Here is a 21,831-nt window from a genome sequence, read left to right as displayed (position 1 = left end):
TCCATCCCCATTTTGGCCTGAGAAGACCTGGGCCAGACAGCTGTCCCTTCATCCCCCGCCCCAACCCAGCCTGCTCCAAGGAACTGGCAGGACTGGAGGCGACAGATGGGCTCCTCTTGGCCTCTGTCCCAGCTCCCTGCAGCCAGATGGAGAGGTGGTTGCTTGCTTCCTCATCCCCCAAAGACCCCCCTAAGACCTTTCTACCCTGCCAGGGTGAGGGGAAGCTGGAGCCCCAAATTTTGATCCTCCATTGGAATGGCCCAAATCTTCCCATCTCAGGTGAGCACAGTTTGGTCTTGGCCTCCAGCCTGTTTCCCTTCACTGGGGAGGAGGTGGCCAGGCTTCAGTCTGTGGAAGGGGTAACATCAGAGCTGCTCCGGAGGTCAAGGCCACCCCCCCACCTCAGAATAGAACTTTTGTCTTTGAAGTGAATAAAGTTTTAAAAGCCCATCATGTGGTCTGCCTGCTGGGGCTTCCCACTCCAGCTCCTCTAGCTCTGAGGACTAGTTGGGCACAGGTGATATGGAAATGCTAAGGGGCAAAGAGGTCTATCAGTCTTTGCAGACTGGGGCTTCCAGTGTATCCTTCCCCCTCATAAGCTGTCTCATTCCCCTGCAGTGGGCCCCAGCCCCAGCTTGGTCTTGGAAGGAGTGCTCTGCACCCTCTCCATAATCACCAGTCTGTTTTGGCTACACTTACCCCTGGTAATTGCTGGAGATTAATGTTGGTAAACAGAAGCCGCCTTCTCTTCTGCCATCTGGTCCTCCATTATTTCCCCATCACATGCCCCCATTCTCTCCTGAAACATGGCCTAGAGTCCCCCAGTGAGCAGTGCCAGGGAAGAGTGGGGAATTCCTTGGCCCCAGGTGTTGGGAAGGGGTACACTGAGAGAGGACACAAAGGTTGGGGGGGGGGGGCTGTTGGGCAGCAAGTTTTATTGAGAAAGATGCTCAGGAGCTGGGTGCCACAGGGGCTGCTGGGTCCTGGGCTGCAGTGGCAGCCATTGCAGCAGCTCGTGCCTCCTTCTTCTGTCTTTGTTTTTCTTCTTTGAGGCGCTTGCGCTGCTGCTTCTCCAACTCCTGCAGCAGCTCCTGGAAGCGGGCACTCCTTGGGTCCACATGGTAGCCCAGGCGTTCCTGGGCCTCTGCCTGTAGCTGGGCCCGCCGCTCCTTGTCTGCCTTCTCCTTCTCCCTGCGTTCTTGCTGCTGCCGCCGCCAGTTCTCAATCATCTGAGGCATCTTGGCCATGCACTCTGCAATGAGCTGCTCCCTGCAAAGGAGGAGGGTGGGCTGTGAGGGCAGTGCCACCCAGCCAGAGCAACACCCATCTATTCACATTCCACCCTCAAGCCTTTGTTCACATCTTGCTTACCAACTCCACGGAGGTGAAAAACTGGATTTACCTTGGCCATTAAGTGTTAGGAAAAGTCCTTGAAAAATGAAGAAGCAGGCAGGAGAGAGGAACTAACATGTATGACCTGGAGTTTTAGAGGGCTGAGCCCCAATAACCCCCAAGAATTGATCCCAAATTAACATTTCACTGAGCTGTCTACTGTGTCTACTAAGCCACCTGAGTGCTGCACACCATCATTTACCACCTACAATATGCCAAGTCAAGTTCTACACACAGGAGTGGAGCTAAGAAATGGATTGGACTTTTTCCATCCAATCCTATGAGTTTGTAGGTTCCAGTTACAGCCCCATTTTAAGGATTACAAATGTGAAGCTGGAAGAACTAAAGCATCATGACAGGGTTGATACACCTAGAGTGTGACAGAAACATGAGATGGGGATGTACTACCCATCTTCACTGTTCACTGCCTGAGTGACTGGCTGACAGGGCTCAGTTTCCTGATCTCTAAAATAAGGGTGATTTCCTCTTTCTCTTAGAGCTGTTGTGAGGACAAGAACATTAAACACCAGGAACACACTTGGCCTGCTCCCGGAACTTGCCTGCTTTGCCTGGCTCCTCCCTTTAGGAAGTGGCACCATTCTGATGCCCCTGGTCTTGCCTCCATACTTTGGTCCAGTCTCACCCTTTAGACCTGACCTCTGCCCTTGATTCTAGATCGCATCACTTTATTCTAACCCAGTCACAGTGATAGCCTGGCTGTTCCTTAAAGCATGTTTCTACTTAAGGGCCTTTGCACTAGCTGTTCCGTCTATCCAGAACGCTCTCCCTAAGATATTCCCATAACTATATCTGGTCATTTAGGTCTCTGCTTATACATCAAGTTTAAGTTCCAAACCAAAGCTGCTCTCTGTCTGCACTCTTAACCACCAAATTTTATCTTAACTACCAAATGTTCTGTACCCTGCTGGGTCCTTTGCACCTGGGACAAGTGTCGTGGGCCAGCCGCGACATATATTCAGGTGCCGAGCGGGAACGTTGCGGAATTAAGAAAATAGACTTAAAGAATATAAAAGATCAGTTCGGGAGGGCTTTGCAATTAATGCTAGCAGAAATACCGCCCTAGCAGAGAAAAACATGGCCGCCCCCAGAAACCGCATCCTCCTTTATTTACAGGGCAAAGTGTAAATTAGCAAATCAATGACTTTTCTGATTAGTTTCCAAGGCAACTCAATTCCACCAAGTGCGAAAAAACCCCACCAATACATAACATCCTAACTACACAAACCGGTCCTTCCGGAGAACATGGGGAGAAGGACCAGCATCACAGCTAACATGGAGGTGTGGGGAAGGGCTTAGATTTCTGCAAGAGAGGTGGGGGCTTGGGCAGCAGCTAGTTCCCCACACCTCTGTCTCCCAGAAATCTAAACTGTAAAAACCCTGTTAATTTTTCGGTCCCTGACAGACAAGGCCTTGCACACAGTAGGCGCTCAGAATGAACTGTTACTCAGAAGGCTGCTTTGCAGCTAGGTGAGCATACACGTAAACCTGGAGCATGTAAACCCTGCGATAAGCGCCCTACTGGGGTACAGTTCAACCATCCTGCCGCAGCGGGCGCGACCCGCGACACAGAGCCTGCTCGACCGCAGGCACGCACGCACCTGGCCTTACGCTTCTGCTCCTCGGTCAACTGCTGTGCCTGCACTGACTCCTGCATGGCCGCCAGGCTAGGGTACCATTCACTCTCCTCAGCCTCCAGCTCGCGCAGCTGTTCCTGCGATGGCCACAGAGAACCGACGGCCACTCCAGAGGCTGCGCCGTGCCGCGCGAACTGCTTGGCCGCGTAGCGCGGCCCCACCTGCCAGCGCGGCACCAGCGGGTCATTCGGGTCCGGCCACCAGGGCCCAGGAGAGCGGCATGGAGGAGGCGGCGCCCGGTAGCTACGGAAGCCCGGGCCCAGGGTTGCCGCCAGTCCGAGCAAGCTGTGTGCCTGCCGCACGGGCGCCGCCATGTTGCTTGTGCGGGGTCCTATCGGGCCGGCCAGGCTAGCCACGGCGCTGCCTGCGCGCGAGGTCTCAAGGGAACCGGGCGGAACGGCGATTGTCCCTGCTACCTAAGCTCAGGGCGGAGGGAAAGAAGGAGACGAGCAATGTAAAAGTGTATTCAAGTCTAATTTAGAATTTTATTTCAGCAGTTATTTTTAATTGGTATTTAAATTTTAAATTTGTATATTTAAAGTCACGTTTTTTTATATTTAAATATTTAACATTTATTTTAACGAATATTTATTTAAACGTTTAAATATTTCCATTTTTAATCAGGCTACATATTTTATATATTAAAAATTTTTTTTTAAAGATTTTATTTATTGTCCCTGGCCGGCTTGCTTAGTGGATAGAGCTTCCTCGGCCTATGGACGGTTGGATTCCTGGTCGGGGCACCCAAGAGAAGTGACCATCTGCTTCTCCCCCTTCCCTCTCCCCCTTCTTTCCCTCATCCGTTCAGTAGCCGGTAGCTGGATTGGTTAAGAGTGGGCGGGGGTGCGGAGGGTGGATGGTTTGGTCCCAGCGGGTCAGCTTCATGTGCTAAAACTAGCTCGGTTGGGAGTTAATCTGCTTCAGGCAAGGGTTGACAGGTGGACTTGGTCAGTCTCTTGCAGGAGTCGGTCTCACTATCTCCCCTCTGTCATTAAAAAAAAAAAAATCAATATATTGATTTTTTTTTTTTTAAGAGACAGGAAGAGAGAGAGATGAGAAGTACTAATCCATAGTTGGTTCATATAGTTGTTCATTGATTGCTTCTCATACTGCCTTGACCCTGGAGGTCCAGCGAAGCTAGTGACCCTTCGCTCAAGCCAGCAACCTTAGACTTCAAGCCAGCAACGCTGCGCTCAAGCCGGCAACCTCGGGTTTGGAACCTGGGTCCTCAGTGTTCCAGGTGGAGGCTCCATCCACTGCACCACTACCTGGTCAGGCATATTGATTTTTTTTTTTTTAGAGTGAGGAGAGAGACAGACAGGAAGGAGGAAGGGAGGAACAAGAAGCATCAGTTTGTAGTAGTTGCTTCTGTATGTGCCTTGACCGGGCAAGCCTAGAGATTCCAACCGGCAACCTCCAACGTTCCAGGTGGATGCTTTATTGACTGCACCACCATAGGTCAGTCTACATATCTTATATTTTAAGTATTTGAAATCTAAAACTTTTGTTAAAAATTTAAATTTTACTAAGCACATTTAAAAATTGTTCAAAACATTAAATTAAGTATTTTATGCTTTTTTGTGTGTGGCAGAGACAGAGAGACAGATAGGAACAGACAGACAGGAAGGGAGGGAGACGAGAAACATCAGTTCTTACTTGCGGTTCCTTAGTTGTTCACTGATTGTTTTCTGATATGTGCCTTGACCGTGGGCCTTCAGAAGACCGAGTAACCCCTTGCTCAAGCCAGCGACCTTGGGTCCAAGCTGGTGAGCCTTGCTCAAACCGGATGAGCCCGCGCTCAAGCTGGCGACCTCGGGGTCTAGAACCTGGGTCCTCCGCATCCCAGTCTGATGCTCTCTCCATTGCGCCACCGCCTGGTCAGGCAAGTATTTTATCCTTTTTAATTTGATTTTAATTCATGATTAAAACATTTCTTTGTAGGAAACATACTTTTATTATAAAATAAAATTTGTTAAAACATACATTTCTGTTCATAATTGTAACTCAGTTCTCAAACACATGAACATTAAATTCATCCAATTTTACTCTTTTTGAAATATTAAAATACAAAAATTAACTTTAATCAAAATGTTTATGAAAACCTAGCCAAAAATTAATGACACCTTAGAACCAGTACACCACTTGATAGCTAACTTAACTTGTATCAAGTAGAAAAGAGATTTTTTTTTCCCATTAGCAAGAGAGAGAGAGAGAGAGAGAAACAGACAGAGACAGAGATGAGAAGCATCAACTCGTGGTTGTGACACTTTAGTTGTTCATTGATTGCTTCCTCATATGGGCCTTGACTGGGGGGGGGGGGGCTCCAGCCAAGCCAGTGATCCCTTGCTCAAGCCAGAGACCTTGGGCTCAAGCCAGTGACCTTGGGCTTCAAGCCAGCAACCTTTGGGTTCAAGCTAACACTATGGGGTCATGTCTGTGATCCCACGCTCAAACCGGGGACCCCGCGCTCAAGCTGGTGAGCCCACACTCAAGCCGACAACTTCGGTTTCAAACCAGTGACCTCAACATTGTCCGCTATGCCGACACTGCCTAGACATTGTTTTAAAATATATATCTATTTAAAACATTTATGTGTAATGTACAGTTATCATTTAAGATATTAATTTAATTTTTAATATTTTTTTTTTTCTCACTGTGCCACCACTTGGTCAGTATCTGTATATATATGTTTGTTTGTTTATTAGGGCTTTTTTAAGATTTTTTATTTATTCATTTTTAGAGAGAGGAGAGAAAGAGAGAAGGGGGAAGGAATAGGAAGCATCAACTCCCATATGTACCTTGACCAAGCAAGCCTAGGGTTTTGAACCAGCAAACAAGTGTGCCACCAAAGGTCAGGCTATATGTGTATATTTTAAGTGAGAGGAGGGGAGATAGTGAGACAGACTCCTGGATGTGCCCCGACCAGGATTTACCCTGCAACCTCCAACTGGGGCCGATGCTCGAGTCAACCGAGCTAATTTTAGCACTTGAAGCTGATGTGCTCTGACCAATGGAGCTGTTCTCAGTGCCCGGTTTGAACCAATCAAGTCATTGCTGCAGGAGAGGAAGAGGAGAGAAGGGGGAGAGAGAAGGGAAGAGAAGCAGAGGGTCACTTTTCTTGTGTGCCCTGAGAATTGAATGTGGGATGTCTATACACCAAGCTGATGCTCTACCCACTGAGCAAAAACAGCTGGGGACTAATTTTTTATATTTTAAGATGTTTGATCATAGTGCAGAGATAAAACACTTTTTTTTTTTTATTGCAGCCTCTGTGACCAACCTCCTCCTCTCCTCCTCTCCTCCTCTTCTTCTCTCCTTGCTCCCTCAACCATGTCCAGGTGGTGGGCCCTGGGACCTCCCGACACCCACCCTCAGACCTCCCCTGCCTCCCATATTTCCCCCATCACTATTTTTAAAAAAGATTTATTTTTTTTTTACAGAGACAGAGAGAGATTCAGAGAGAGGGATAGACAGGGACAGACAGACAGTAGAGGAGAGAGATGAGAAGCATCATTTTTTCGTTGGGGCACTTTCGTTGTCATTGATTGCTTTCTCATATGTGCCTTGACCGTGGGGCTACAGGAGACCGAGTAACCCCTTGTTCAAGCCAGCGACTTTGGGTCTAAGCTGGTGAGCTTTGCTCAAACCAGATGAACCCGCAGTCAAGCTGGCAACCTCGAGGTCTCAAACCTGGGTCCTCTGCATCCCAGTCCAATGCTCTATCCACTGCGCCACCATCTGGTCAGGCTAAAAAAAGATTTCATCCTTGAAAAGGAAGGAAATTCTGACTCATGCTGCAATATGAATGAACCTGGAAGATATATGCTGAGTGAAATAAGCCAGTCACAAAAGGACATATATTGGCCCTGGCCAGTTGGCTCAGTGGTAGAGCATCAGCTGGGCATGTGGATGTCCTGGGTTCGATTTCTGGTCAGGGCACAGCACACAGTAGAAGAGCCCATCTGTTCTCCACCCCACCTTGATTCTCTTTCTTCTCCTCCTGCAGCCATGGCTTGATTGGAGTGAGTGATTGGAGTGAATTGGCCCCAGGTGCTGAGGATGGCTCCATGGCCTCTGCCTCAGGCACTAAGAAGAAGAGTTCTGTTGCTGAGCAATGGAACTCATTGCAATGGAATGCCCCAGATGGGCAGAGCATTACCCCCTAGTGGCCTTGCTCAGTGGATCCTGGTCTGGGCACATGTGGGAGTTGGTCTCTGCCTCCCCTCCTCTCACTTAATAATAGGACGTATATTGTATAATTCCATTTATAGAATGTCCCTAGAGGAGTCAAATTTATGGTGGGTGCCAGGGGTTAAGGGAGGGGAATGGGGAGTTTGTGTTAAATAGACATGGAGTTTCAGTTTGGGAAGATGACAAAGTTCTGGAGATAGATGGTGGTGATGGTTGTAAAACATTGTGAATGAATATGCTTAATGTCACTGAACAGTACACATAAAAATGGTTAAAATGGTAAATATGTATATTTTATTACCAGAAAGAAAGAAGAAAAAGGAAGGAAGGAAGGAAGAATTGCAGTTTGCTCAGTGAGTCAGGAAGCTTGGACAAGAATATTTGTAGACCACAGCAGTACTGTATATATCCTATAAATCAGTTCCAAACTGTATTCCATCCTGTGGATATTTATTCATTTCACCATGTTCATTTTCAGTAGAAGGGATACCTACATTTTTTAAAATAATTATATTTTTAAGACTTTATTTATTCATTTTAGGGAGGCGAGAGAGAGAGAGAGAGAGGAGCAGGAAGCATCAACTCCCATATGTGCCTTGACCAGGCAAGCCCAGGGTTTCAAACCAGAGACCTCAGCGTTGCAAGTCGATGCTTCATTCACTGCACCACCACAGGTCTGGCAGAATACCTACATTTTGATGTTTCAGCTGACAGAATACTATGAAGAAATACAAAAGCAGAAATTACAACTGCTCAAAGCGATGTGGATGAGTCTCATAGACATCATATGCAACAAAGGAGGTAGGACCAAACAATTCCTTTTCATTCTAGAAGTCAGGATGGAACACCTCTGGTGGGGATCTAAATGGTGGTCACATGGGAGGTGGCTTCGAAACAGGTCATTGAGCTGGGCAATCAATTCTGTTTGCTTTTCTGTATGTGGACTATATTCCATAATATTTCTTTTTTTTTTTTTGTATTTTTCTGAAGCTGGAAATGGGGAGAGACAGTCAGACAGACTCCCACACGCGCCCGACCGGGATTCACCCGGCACGCCCACCAGGGGCAACGCTCTGCCCACCAGGGGGCGATGCTCTGCCCCTCCGGGGCCTCGCTCTGCCGCAACCAGAGCCACTCTAGCGCCTGGGGCAGAGGCCAAGGAGCCATCCCCAGCGCCCGGGCCATCTTTGCTCCAATGGAGCCTTGGCTGCGGGAGGGGAAGAGAGAGACAGAGAGGAAGGAGGGGGGGGGGTTGGAGAAGCAAATGGGCGCTTCTCCTATGTGCCCTGGCCGGGACTTGAACCCGGGTCCCCCGCACGCCAGGCCGACACTCTACCACTGAGCCAACCGGCCAGGGCCTCCATAATATTTCTTGATCTGGGCTACAGTGATACCTGAGTTATAATTATTCTTTAAGCTGTAAATAACTGTATTTTTGGGTTGCCCACTTTCCTGTAGATTTATTGTATTTCAAAATATAAACATGAACATACAAGCTACAGCCTGACCAGGAGGTGGTGCAGTAGATAAAGCGTTAACCTGGGATGCTGAGGAGCCAGGTTCAAAACCCCAAAGTGGCCAGCTTAAGCCCAAAGGTCGCTGGCTTGAGTAAGGGGTCACTGGCTCAGCTGGAGTTCCCTGATCAAGGAATGTATGAGAAAGCAGTCAATGAGCAACTAAAGTGCCACAATTATGAGTTGATGCTTCTCATCTGTTTTCTTTCCTGTCTGTATGTCTTTCTCTCTCTCTTTCAAAAAAAAAAAAAAAAAAGAAAGAAAGAAAGACAGACTCTAAACACAGAGTCACATATTGTATGACTACATTTCTAGGAAATGTCCAAAATAGGCAAATCCAGAGATGGAAAGTAGATTAGTGGTTGCCAGAGACTAAAGCAGTGGCTCTCAGAGTGTGCACCAGGGCGCGCTGCTCCCCCTATGGTATTCCAGAGAGATGTGTGCCTGTTGGGGACCAAAAAACCAACAGGGGTTTTGGAGTTTAGATTTTAGCGGACACAGAGATGTGGGTAATTGGCTGTAGCTGACAGCCTGCCCAACCCCCACCTCACTTGCCTGATTAGGTTGCAAAAGGCTGTTAAGCGGTGGTGCTGGACCCCCCATGTTCCTGGGAAAGACTGGAGGCAAGTTTCTTCTATCCTTCGTTTGGTGTAAAGTTAAGATGACATGTGTGGTGGGGTTTTCTGCAATCAACACAATTAAGAGTAAAAAGAGAGGAATTCTTCAATGTATTGACGAGGAAATGAGAGTTTGCCTTTCAAATATATGCCCAAACATTGAAGAAATTGCTAGGACATACCAGGCTCATGTTTCTCATAAACACAAGAATGAAAAAACTTAACACATTCGTTCTGGGACCAGCTGAATTTACTAAATCTTACTAAGAATGTATCTATATATATAAAAAGATAACTTTTTGTCGTTTTTTTATTTTTTAACCCCTCTCTTTTATGAATTCTAAAAAGCATAACTCAAAAAATGTAACATAGCCCTGGCCGGTTGGCTCAGCGGTAGAGCGTCGGCCTGGCGTGCAGGAGTCCCGGGTTCGATTCCCGGCCAGGGCACACAGGAGAGGCGCCCATCTGCTTCTCCACCCCTCCCCCTCTCCTTCCTCTCTGTCTCTCTCTTCCCCTCCCGCAGCAGAGGCTCCATTGGAGCAGAGATGGCCCGGGCGCTGGGGATGGCTCCTTGGCCTCTGCCCCAGGCGCTAGAGTGGCTCTGGTTGCGACAGAGCGACCCCCCGGATGGGCAGAGCATCGCTCCCTGGTGGGCGTGCCGGGTGGATCCCGGTCGGGTGCATGCGGGAGTCTGTCTGACTGTCTCTCCCCGTTTCCAGCTTCAGAAAAATACAAAAAAAAAAAAAAAAAAAATGTAACATAAAAATGTTTTTTAATGTCAGAATAAATTTAATTTTGTCATAGTTATGTCTCTTAATTACCATAAAAGTATACTTGGACTTTATATTTTTTCTTTAATATTTGACTTAATTATTGTAACATATTTCTCAGAAATTTGTATATAATGCGCCTACAATTATTTGTAGGGTTTTAAATGTGCCCCAACTTCAAAAAGTTTGAGAACCGTTGGACTAAAGGGAGGTGGGATTGGAGTGACTGTTAATGGGTATGGAGTTTCCTTTTGGGGTGATAAAAATATTCCAGAATTAGATAGAAGTGGTGGTTGTACAACATTGTGAATATACTATAGTCCACTGAATTTTTTTCACTTTAAAATGATTAATTTTAGCCTGACCGGGCGGTGGCGCAGTGGATGGAGCATTGGACTGGGATGTGGAGGACCCAGGTTTGAGACCCCGAGGTCGCCAGCTTGAGTGCAGGCTCATCTGGTTTGGGCAATGCTCACCAGCTTAGACCCAAGGTCGCTGGCTTGAGCAAGGGGTTAATCGGCCCGCGGTCAAGGCACATATGAGAAAGCAATCAATGAACAATAAAGGTGTTGCAACGAAAAACTAATGATTGATGCTTCTCATCTCTCTTCGTTCCTGTTTGTCCCTATCTATTCCTCTCTCTGACTCTCTTTCTGTCACTGTAAAAAAAAAAAAGATTAATTTTACATTGTGTGAATTTTACCTCAATTTCAGGCCTGTCCACAGAAGCAGTGGTGGGATTCAGCCGGTTCGCACCAGTTCCGCAGAACCAATACCTAATTTTTTGGTGCATTCGGGGAATCGGTTGTCAAAATGGCACTTGTAATCAGGATTCTTTCTAAGGTCTGGGCAGCTGCCCGATGTGGAAATCACAAATTTACATTCCTTACTTTATTTATTGTTCATCTGCACAACAGCATATTCTAAGTGCCTGTAGTAATGTTCATTCCGCCATAGGTAAAAAAAAAAAATTGATGGAACTATGCTTGTAATATTTATTTATGCATTTCATAAAACTCATTATACCTTTGATGAAACACTACGTTTTAACTCCCTTGCATTTGTTATGAGCATATACCATAAAGAGAAAAAGCCAAACAACCGGGGGTGACAAGCTGTCATTTGTTTCAGCTTTGTGTTATGCCCAAAATTCCTCCGAGATATTATGAATATTATTTAATATTTTTTCATTAATATTTTAGAATTCTTTCTTATAACATAATCTAGTTTTGTATACCTCTTTTGTTATTTAAGTATTAAATGCATGAAATAATAAACTACCTTTTGGTATATTATTTTGTTAAAACGGTCATTAGGACAGAGAACTGGTTGTTAAATTATTTGAATCCCAGCACTGCTCAGAAGGCCCTCTCCTTTGACCATTTGGTGCCTACCGGCTGTGTGCCCAGCTCTTGCCAGCAGCTGAAACTCAGCCCAGGCTAGTTTGACATTAGAGTGCCTTTTTTTAACCTCTAAGTTGATGTTTCTCAGTGTGGTTTCCAAGACTTCTGGTCTGGAAGGAAACTGCAGCTCAGAAGTGCCACACCTAACTACCCATCAGCCCCATTCCAGGCACTTTCTTGCTCTTTCACCTCCATAACAATTACTTGTGTGTCTCACCCAAAGACTATGAGCTGTCTGAGATGAGAGATAATCTCTTACCTCATTTCCTACATCTTGCAAGATCCAAGGTGTAATGCCAGTGGCCAAGGCCAGGCAGGTTCACATTGGATTCGGGCAGACAGTAGAGGAACTGCGGAGCCGGAAAATATTGGGCCATTTCTGTTTAATGGATTCTCACAGTGGTGGACAAGCAGACAGGCAGAAAAAAAACACTTCTCACAGCAGCAGGTGAACGAATAGCAAAATGGCCCCTTGCAGTGGGGGGCAAGCAATCCACAATCCACCCTGAGTCAAAGCACTTGTAGCCTTATATATGCTATGCACATGTAGCACTGACACATGCTCACACACTAATCATGCAAAGTGCAAGCAAGCAAGCCTAACACAGCTATTTCCCCAACAATTTAGGATTGCTTGCCTCACAATCTACATGACAGGTAGGTATCTTCCACGATGGTCCCTGTGTGAGGAGTGAGGTACGTCACGTAAATAGAAACAGTACAGACTACAGCAACTAAATTACAAAGGCACAAGCTATACCAAAAATAACACTACTTACAAAAGTGCCCTTCACAATGTCTCCCTGAACCCAGAGAGTTAACTGGAGACCCACCTCTAGCCCCCTACCCCACAGTAGGTGGGAGGGCCTCTACAGTCCAGGGCCATGTCCATTGAAGCTGTAAATGTAAAGTGTCCTTGGTGTGTCTCTGCAACTGGATGAGAGCAGCTGCGTGGTACAGGAGGGTCTCCACAGGTGCTGCGGTACTCCCGTCAGGGTCTCGCATAATGTTCACAAATGGCATGTTCATTCAACAAGGGAGCCGGTACCCCTCTCATGTCAAAATCCCTGCTTCAAGAATCCATTATTCCTGACCAGGAGGTGGCGCAGTGGATAGAGCGTCGGATTGGGATGTAGAGGACCCTGGTTCGAGACCTCGAGGTCACCAGCTTGAGCGCCGGCTCATCTGGTTTGAGCAAAGCTCACCAGCTTGGACCCAAGGTCGCTGGCTTGAGCAAGCGGTCACTCAGTTTGCTGTAGCCCCACGATCAAGGCACATATGAGAAAGCAATCAATGGGCCCTGGCTGGTTGGCTCAGCGGTAGAGCGTCGGCCTGGCGTGCGGGGGACCCGGGTTCGATTCCCGGCCAGAGCACATAGGAGAAGCGCCCATTTGCTTTTCCACCCCCCCTCCTTCCTCTCTGTCTCTCTCTTCCCCTCCCGCAGCCAAGGCTCCATTGGAGCAAAGATGGCCCGGGCGCTGGGGATGGCTCCTTGGCCACTGCCCCAGGCGCTAGAGTGGCTCTGGTCGTGTCAGAGCGACTCCCCGGAGGGGCAGAGCATCGCCCCCTGGTGGGCGTGCTGGGTGGATCCTGGTCGGGCGCATGCGGGAGTCTGTCTGACTGTTTCTCCCCGTTTCCAGCTTCAGAAAAATACAAAAAAAAAAAAGAAAAAAAAAAAGAAAGCAATCAATGAACAACTAAAGTGCCAGAACGAAAAACTGATGATTGATGCTTCTCATCTCTCTCTGTTTCTGACTGTCTATCCCTCTCTCTGACTCTCTCTCTGTCTCTATATTAAAAAAAAAAAAAAAAGAATCCATTATACCACTCAATGATCAGTCCACAATAACGCAGTTGTCTACAAATCAGCCAAGGTGAAAGTCCATTCATTACAGGCAACTAACCATACAGCTCTTTATTAACGGACCTCAGTGCCTTTCCATAAGCACTCTGTCTGTTGCCACAAACCTCACTGAGGCCCCTCAGAGGTCAAGCTCACAGGGCCTGGTGGGGTCAAACACATTCAAGGCTTGTGCCGCCTTGATAGTTCTCTTAGCTGCTGCTGCTGCAAAAAAGAAAAAAGCACCTATTATTTTCTTTTTTCTTTTTTTTTTTTTTTGTATTTTTCTGAAGCTGGAAACGGGGAGAGACAGTCAGACAGACTCCCGCACGCGCCCGACCGGGATCCACCCGGCACGCCCACCAGGGGGCGACGCTCTGCCCACCAGGGGGCGTTGCTCTGCTGCGACCAGAGCCACTCTAGCGCCTGGGGCAGAGGCCAAGGAGCCATCCCCAGCGCCTGGGGCCATCTTTGCTCCAATGGAGCCTTGGCTGCCGGAGGGGAAGAGAGAGACAGAGAGGAAGGAGGGGGGCGGGTGGGGAAGCAAATGGGCGCTTCTCCTATGTGCCCTGGCCGGGAATCGAACCCGGGTCCCCCGCACGCCAAGCCGATGCTCCACTGCTGAGCCAACCGGCCAGGGCTGCACCTATTATTTTCTAAGGCTGACACCTGTTGCGTATTAGAAGGGGATGAGTTTATTCCTAATTTCACATGGAGCCTCTGGCACCCATTCTTTTAGCAGCTGGAATCTCTATTCTGGCTTAAGCTGCCACCAAAGTTCTAACAGGACTCTATTAGATCTGCAATCTAATTTCTCTCTATCTGCTCCGGTTGCAATCAAATCTACCCACATCTGTGTTTGAGTAACCTTTACAGACCTGTTTCTCTTGTTAGTCGGGGGTGGGGGTGGGGTGGGGGGGGGCGCAGCACGGGCATCAGCACTCACAGCCTTATGGGGTTTTTTTTTGTTTTTTTTTTTTCCATTTTTCTGAAGCTGGAAACAGGGAGAGACAGTCAGACAGACTCCCGCATGCGCCCGATTGGGATCCACCCAGCACGCCCACCAGGGGCGATGCTCTGCCCACCAGGGGGCGATGCTCTGCCCATCCTGGGCGTCGCCATGTTGCGACCAGAGCCACTCTAGCGCCTGAGGCAGAGGCCACAGAGCCATCCCCAGCGCCCGGGCCATCTTTGCTCCAATGGAGCCTTGGCTGCAGGAGGGGAAGAGAGAGACAGAGAGGAAGGCGCGGCGGAGGGGTGGAGAAGCAAATGGGCGCTTCTCCTGTGTTCCCTGGCCGGGAATCGAACCCGGGTCCTCCGCACGCTAGGCCAATGCTCTACCGCTGAGCCAACCGGCCAGGGCCAGCCTTATGGTTTTCTGCTGCCTCCACCTCCCCTAAATCTGCCACCATCTGTGTAACTGTGTTGGTGGGCTGCCCCATATAGGGGCTCAAGATAGCCACTAGTGACCCAGAAAGGGCTGACAGGGAGCTACAGAGAATAAGGTTCCTCATTCCCGCTGTAAATACTTTCTCATCTGGCCCACGGGACCTCAGGTTGAAAGCAGCATTCCTATATGACTGCCACCAACTCACTGTCCCTGGTAAGTCTCCAGCATTCTGCCAGACTGTACGAATGGCAGCCATCATCCATTCTTTTTTTTTTTTTTTTTTTTACAGAGACAGAGAGTCAGAGAGAGGGATAGATAGGGACAGACAGACAGGAACGGAGGGAGATGAGAAGCATCAATCATTAGTTTTTCGTTGTAACACCTTAGTTGCTCATTGATTGCTTTCTCATATGTGCCTTGACCATGGGGCTACAGCGGACCAAGTAACCCCTTGCTCGAGCCAGCAACCTTGGGTCTAAGCTGGTGAGCTTTTGCTCAAACTGGATGAGCCCACGCTCAAGCTGGCAACCTCGGGGTCTCGAACCTGGGTCCTCCACATCCCAGTCCGATGCTCTATTCACTGCGCCACCACCTACCTGGTCAAGCCATCATCCATTCTTATAGGGTATGGTTTCCTGGGTTGTCTGGGGCTGCAGACATCACAGAGCAGGGACAAACAATGGCTGTTGTGCCTTGCTTAAATTCCTCATCTATATAGTCTGTGAGCATAATAAAAATGGTTGTTTATGGAAGTTTTGTTAGCATATAATTGCAATTGGAAAACTACTATATACATACATGTATATATGATGGAAATAAAAGTCTTAACAAACAATACTTACCCTTACTACATATGATACAATTTGATATTTTTAAAATTGATTTCAGAGAGAGGAAGGGAGAGACATTGATTTGTTCCACCTATTTATGCATTCATTAGTTAATCCTTGTATGTGCCCTGACTGGGGATCAAATCTGCAACCCTGGCACTTCAGGACGATGCCCTAACCAATTGAACTACCTGACCAGGGCACAATCTAATATTTTTATTCTGTTTTTTTTTCCCATTAAATAACCACTTTACACTCATGTTCATAGCAGCATTACTCACAATCACCAAAAGATAGAAGCAGCTCAAATGTCCATCAATGAATGATAAACAGGGTGTAGTAAAAATATATGATGTAATGTTATTTACCCTTAAAAAGGAATGACATTCTGACACATACTACACTGTCAATGAACTTGAAGAAATTACGCTAAGTGAAATAAGCCAGTCACAGACAAAAAAATACTGTATGAGTCCACTTATATGAGGCCCCTAAAGGAGTCAAATTCATAAAGTTAGGAAGTAGAATGGTGGGTGCCAGGGGCTGGGGAGAATGGGGAGTTAGTGTTTAATGGGGACAGACTTTCTGTTTTGTAAGATGACAAAGTTCTGGAAATAGATTCTGGTGGTGATTATGTAATGATGTGCATGTATTTAATCCACCTGACCAGGTGGTGGTGTGGTGAATAGAACATTGGCCTGGGATGCAGAGGACCCAGGTTTTTTGTTTTGTTTTTTTTTGTATTTTTTTGAAGCTGGAAATGGGGAGAGACAGTCAGACAGACTCCCGCATGTGCCCGACCAGGATCCACCCGGCACGCCCACCAGGGGCAACGCTCTGCCCACCAGGGGGCGATGCTCTGCCCCTCCGGGGCATCGCTCTGTTGCAACCAGAGCCACTCCAGCGCCTGGGGCAGAGGCCAAGGAGCCATCCCCAGCGCCCAGGCTATCTTTGCTCCAACGGAGCCTCTGCTGCGGGAGGGGAAGAGAGAGACAGAGAGGAAGGAGAGGGGGGAGGGGGGGAGAAGCAGATGGGTGCTTCTCCTGTGTGCCCTGGCCGGGAATCGAACCCAGGACTCCTGCACGCCAGGCGGACACTCTACCACTGAGCCAACCGGCCAGGGCCAGAGGACCCAGATTTGAAGCCCCAAAGTCGCTGGCTTGAGTGCAGGCTCACCGGCTTGAGTGCAGGGTCGCTGGCTTGAGCTCAAAGGTCATTGGCTTAAAGCCCAAGGTCATTGGTTGGAGTGCAAGGTCTCTGGCTTGAGCAAGGCGTCACAGGCTGGAGCCCTCTGGTCAAGGCACATATGAGAAAGCAATCAGTGAGCAACTAAGGTGCCACAACTATGAGTTGATGCTTCTCATCTCTCTCTCTTCCTGTCTGTCTGTCTCTCTCACACAAAAAAAGAAAAAAGAATATGCTTAATCCCACGGAATAGTACGCTTAAAAATGGTTGCAATGACTGACCTGTGGTGGCGCAGTGGATAAAGCGTCGACCTGGAAATGCTGAGGTCGCTGGTTTGAAACCCTGGGCTTGCCTGGTCAAGGCACATATGGGAGTTGATGCTTCCAGCTCCTCCCCCCTTCTCTCTCTCTGTCTCTCTCCCTCTCTCTCTCCTTTCTAAAAATGAATAAATAAAAAATTAAAAAAAATGGTTGCAATGATAATTTTTATGTGTATTTTGTCACAATTTTTAAAAATAAATAATTTTTAAATAAATATTTTTTTCTATGAGTCATTTTCTTAATTTTAAACCTGGAAATAAGTGCTGGTTGTAACCTACCTCATTGATTTCCTGAATCAAAATTGAGCCCCGTGACTCACAATGTAAAAAACAGAGCAATACAACATGTACAATAATAAATCTACAGATCCACATGGAAACATCTGGAAAACGTAAGGTTATGGGAGAAAAGTTGCAAACTAATAACTTAAGGATACCATTTTCACACACTGTTTAAAAATATATACTGTGTGCCTGACCTGTGGTGGCACAATGACTAAAGTGTCAACCTGGAATGCTGAGATCACTGGTTCAAATCCCTGGACTTGCCTGGCCAAGGCACATACAAGAAGCAGCTACTACTGCCTGACCAGGCGGTGGCGCAGTGGGTAGAGCATCGAACTGGGATGCGGAGGACCCAGGTTCGAGACCTCGAGGTCCTCAGCTTGAGTGCGAGCTCATCTGGTTTGAGCAGGGCTCACCAGCTTGAACCCAAGGTCGCTGGCTCGAGCAAGGGGTCACTCGGTCTGCTGTAGCCTCTGGTCAAGGCACATATGAGAAATCAATCAATGAACAACTAAGGAGCCACAGCGAAAAATTGATGTTTGTCATCTCTTTCCCTTCCTGTCTGTCCCTATCTGTCTCTCTCTCTGACTCTCTCTGCCACACACACACACACACAAAAGAAGCAGCTACTACTACATGTTGATGCTTCCAGCTCCTCCTCTCTCCCTTTTCTCTCTTTCTCCTCTTTCTAAAAATCAATAAATAAGATCTTTTTAAAAATTACATATATTCTTTAAAAGTATTTTTAATATACATATAATGTAAATGTAATATATATTATATATATTACATTGTTTCCACAGACTCTAGATAAGTAATGAATGCATAAAGGCTAGTCCTGAAAAAATGAACCTAATTTCAAAATAATTGTTAATCCTTAGAAGGTCAGGGAGGGGTTGGGTGGCATTTGTAGATGGAGATATTATAGTCATTGGAGGCTCATAGTAGTTGCTTCTTGTATGTGCCTTGACTGGGCAAAACCAGAGTTTTGAACTGGTGACCTCAGCATTCCAAGTTGACACCTGTGCCACCACAGGTCAGGCTAATTTTTATTTATTGCTTTTAGTGAGAGAGGAAGGGAAGAAGAGAGAGACACAGGAATGTCAATCTAATCCTGTATGTGCCATAACTGGGCATTGAACCTGTAACCTCTGTGTTTCAGAATGATGCTCTAACCAACTGAGTTATCCATCCAGGGCAGGGATCAAGTCTTATAAAAAAGACCTGGCCAGGTAGCTCCATTGGTTATAGCATCATCCCAATACCCCAAAATTGTGGGATTGATCCCTGGTCAAGGCACAAGCAAGAAGCAACCAATGAATGTATAAATAAGTGGAAAAACAAATATATGTTTCTCTTTGTCTCCCTTATTTTCTCTCTAAAATCAATCAATAAAAAGATCTGAAGCAATTGAGCCAAAGTGTTAATACTTATTTGTTAAACCTGAGTGATGCCTGGGCTGTGGTTGTGCAATGGATAGAACAGCTGACCTGAAACGCTAAGGTGTCCGGTTTGAAACCCTGGGCTTGCCTGGTCAAGGCACATACTCGAAGCAACTACACAAATTCATGCTTCCTGCTCCCCCTGCCTTTCTCTCTCTAAAGTCAATAAATAAAATATTTTTTAAAAACCTGAGTGATGACATAAATGACTGTACTCTTCTGTTCTTGTGAAATTTTTTATTAACACTGTGTATAACAATGTACAAAGCAACTTTCCAGGAAACTTAAGAAACTAAAACAGGTTGAGGGGTGCTCAGACCCGGAAGGGGAAGGTGGGAAACAGGTGGGAGTAAGACTGCTGACTGTTAAACTGTAACCCTTTGTATTGCTTGTATTTTCTTTCTTTCTTTTTCTTTCTTTCTTCCTTTCTTTCTTTCTTTCTCTCTCTCTCTCTCTCTCTCTCTCTCTCTCTCTCTCTTTCTTTCTTTCTTTTTTTTTTTAGCAAGAGAGAGACAGACAGGAAAGGAGAGATGAGAAGCATCAACTCATAGTTGTGGCACTTTAGTTGTTCCTTGATTGCTTTGTCATACATTCCTTGATCAGGGAACTCCAGCTGAGCCAGTGACCACTGACTCAAGCCAGTGACCTTGGGCTTCAAGCCAGAGACCTTTGGGCTCAAGCTGGCAACCTTGGGGTTTCAGACCTTCCTCAATCCAGAGACCTTGGTTTCAATCCAGTGACTATGGGGTCATGTCTATGATCCCATGCTCAAGCCAGTGAACCTGCCCTCAAGCTGGCAACCTCAGGATTTCAAACCTAGGTCCTCAGCATCACAGGATGAAGAGACAGAGAGAGAGTCAGAGAGAGGGATATACAGGGACAGACAGGAACAGAGAAATGAGAAGCATCAATCATTAGTTTTTTGTTGCGCATTGCGACACCTTAGTTGTTCATTGATTGCTTTCTCATATGTGCCTTGACCGCGGGCCTTCAGCAGACCGAGTAACCCCTTGCTCCAGCCAGCGACCTTGGGTCCAAGCTGGTGAGCTTTTGCTCAAACCAGATGAGCCCGCGCTCAAGCTGGCGACCTCGGGGTCTTGAACCTGGGTCCTAGGCATTCCAGTCCAACGCTCTATCCACTGCGCCACCGCCTGGTCAGGCTACTTAACATATTTTTGAGGTTCATCCACATGGTAACTAACATGTATCAGTACTTGTTATGGACTGAGTTGTGTCCCTCAGAATTCATCTTTTTTTTTTTTTTTGAAGGTCACTGACTTTATTGATTTAGAAAACTTTATGTGGACAGTGACTGTTTTGCCAAAAGAAAAGCCAAATGGCAAAAACAGACCAGAGGTGAAGATGAAGGTGAGGGAAATGGCTACGAATTCACTCATATAAGCTGGTAATTATCGATCTGAAACTGGGAGGGGAAGAAGGGAGATGCATGCAAGAACAAGAATTCCAAAAAAGTTGAAATGGTGAGGGGAGAGAACTCCCCCAAAGACCCTGGAGGACACTGGAGGTGAGTAGACAGCAGTTGTTTCCTTCGTAGAGGACAAGGGAGGAGCCCCCACTCCGCTGCACACTCTGGAGACTCAAGGCTGGGGTTAGGAACTGGGGGCTCCCCAGAGAGCACCACAAGAAGGCATCGCACCACTCTCAGAGGCACCCGAAGCAGTCCCGGACTGCTTGGCATTGGCGCCACGTGTGTCCTTTAGCCATTCCAGAAAGAGGTCTTCGTCTTTCTTTAGCACCAGAAACTAGCCAAGGACCACATAGGCCTTGTCAAAGCCCCTTCCTCCAGCTTCTTGCCCAGGGCGTCACCAATGCCTGCCAGGCTCCCCACGGGCTTTTCTCCCATGGGCTCTGCCACGAAGTCTCGATGCTTTTGGGAGGTTGTCATCTTGATCAGTTTCAATCCTGCTTGGAATGGCCACCTGGCCTGAAAAGCAAACAAAAGGCCCCCCCTGCCCCACGGGCAGCACACGAATGCAGCCGGGGCGCTCACACCTGCTCCTGCCCCACTCGGTCCACGCCTGGGCTGCAGAATTCATCTTTTAAAATGATAACCTCAGCCTGACCAGGCGATGGCGCAGTGGATAGAGTGTTGGACTGGGATGCGGAGGGCCCAGGTTCAAGACCCCGAGGTCGCCAGCTTGACCGCAGGCTCATCTGGCTTGAGCAAAAAAAGCTCACCAGCTTGGACCCAAGGTCGCTGGCTCAAGCAAGGGGTTACTCGGTCTGCTGAAGGCCCGCGGTCAAGGCACATATGAGAAAGCAATCAATGTACAACTAAGGTGTCGCAATGAAAAACTAATGATTGATGCTTCTCATCTCTCTCCATTCCTGTCTGTCTATCCCTCTCTCTGATTCTCTCTTTGTCTCTATAAAAAAAAAAAAAAAGTAGGAAAATGATAACCTCAGAATATGACCATATTTAGAATACAGTCTTTAAAGAAGTAATTGAAGTAAAATGAGGTCATTAGCATGAGCCCCAATCCAATATGACTGGTGTCCTTATAAGAAAATAAATTTGGATAGACACACAGAGAAGAAAGACCATGTGTAAAGACACAGGGAGAAGATGGCCATCCACAAGCCAAAGAAAGAGGCCTCAGAAGAAACTAACCTTGCTGACACCTTCATCTTGGACTTCTAGCCTCTAGAGCTGTGAGAAAAATTTCTGTGACCAGTGGTGGCACAATGGACAGCAGAGAATCGACCTGGGTTGCTAGAGCATCGGCCTGGGATGCTGTGGACCCAGGTTTGAAACCCCAAGGTCACTGGTTTGAGCATGGGCTCACCAGCTTAACCGCAGGGTCACCAGCTTGAGCATGGGATCATAGACATGACCCCATGGTCGCTGGATTGAGCCCAAAGTCATTGATTTGGAGCCCAAGGTTGCTGGCTTGAGCCAGGGGTCACTGGCTCTGCTGGAGCCCCCCGCCCCTGGCCAAGGCACATATGAGAAAGCAATCAATGGACAACTCAAGT

The 21,831-nt window shown here is 47.3% G+C and overlaps 1 protein-coding gene and 1 pseudogene across 1 annotated transcript; both read right to left on the bottom strand.

Annotated features, from left to right (window-relative positions):
• Window positions 1-909: 909 nt before the first annotated feature.
• On the bottom strand, window positions 910-3,376 carry GADD45GIP1 (GADD45G interacting protein 1). Its single transcript, XM_066347814.1, has 2 exons — window positions 3,012-3,376; window positions 910-1,269 (listed from the first exon to the last, which is right to left on the bottom strand). Exons 1-2 carry the CDS (start codon window positions 3,359-3,361, stop codon window positions 951-953), a joined length of 669 nt encoding a protein of 222 aa, XP_066203911.1. The 5' UTR covers window positions 3,362-3,376; the 3' UTR covers window positions 910-950.
• A 16,720-nt stretch (window positions 3,377-20,096) lies between these two features.
• Window positions 20,097-20,818, bottom strand: LOC136389244 (barrier-to-autointegration factor pseudogene; annotated as a pseudogene).
• Window positions 20,819-21,831: the final 1,013 nt, after the last annotated feature.

This window comes from Saccopteryx leptura, chromosome 1, assembly GCF_036850995.1.
Source record: "Saccopteryx leptura isolate mSacLep1 chromosome 1, mSacLep1_pri_phased_curated, whole genome shotgun sequence".
Lineage (NCBI taxonomy): Eukaryota > Metazoa > Chordata > Mammalia > Chiroptera > Emballonuridae > Saccopteryx > Saccopteryx leptura.
The sequence above is the reverse complement of the archived record's forward strand: the minus strand, read 5'-3'. Positions and strand labels throughout refer to the sequence as shown.

Excerpts from the sequence above, each read along its gene's own strand:
- GADD45GIP1 (XM_066347814.1), bottom strand. The coding sequence starts at position 3,361 with ATGGCGGCGCCCGTGCGGCAGGCACACAGCTTGCTCGGACTGGCGGCA. Across the intron at positions 1,270-3,011 it reads GAGCAGAAGCGTAAGGCCAG|GGAGCAGCTCATTGCAGAGT; the intron begins GTGCGTGCGTGC and ends CCTCCTTTGCAG.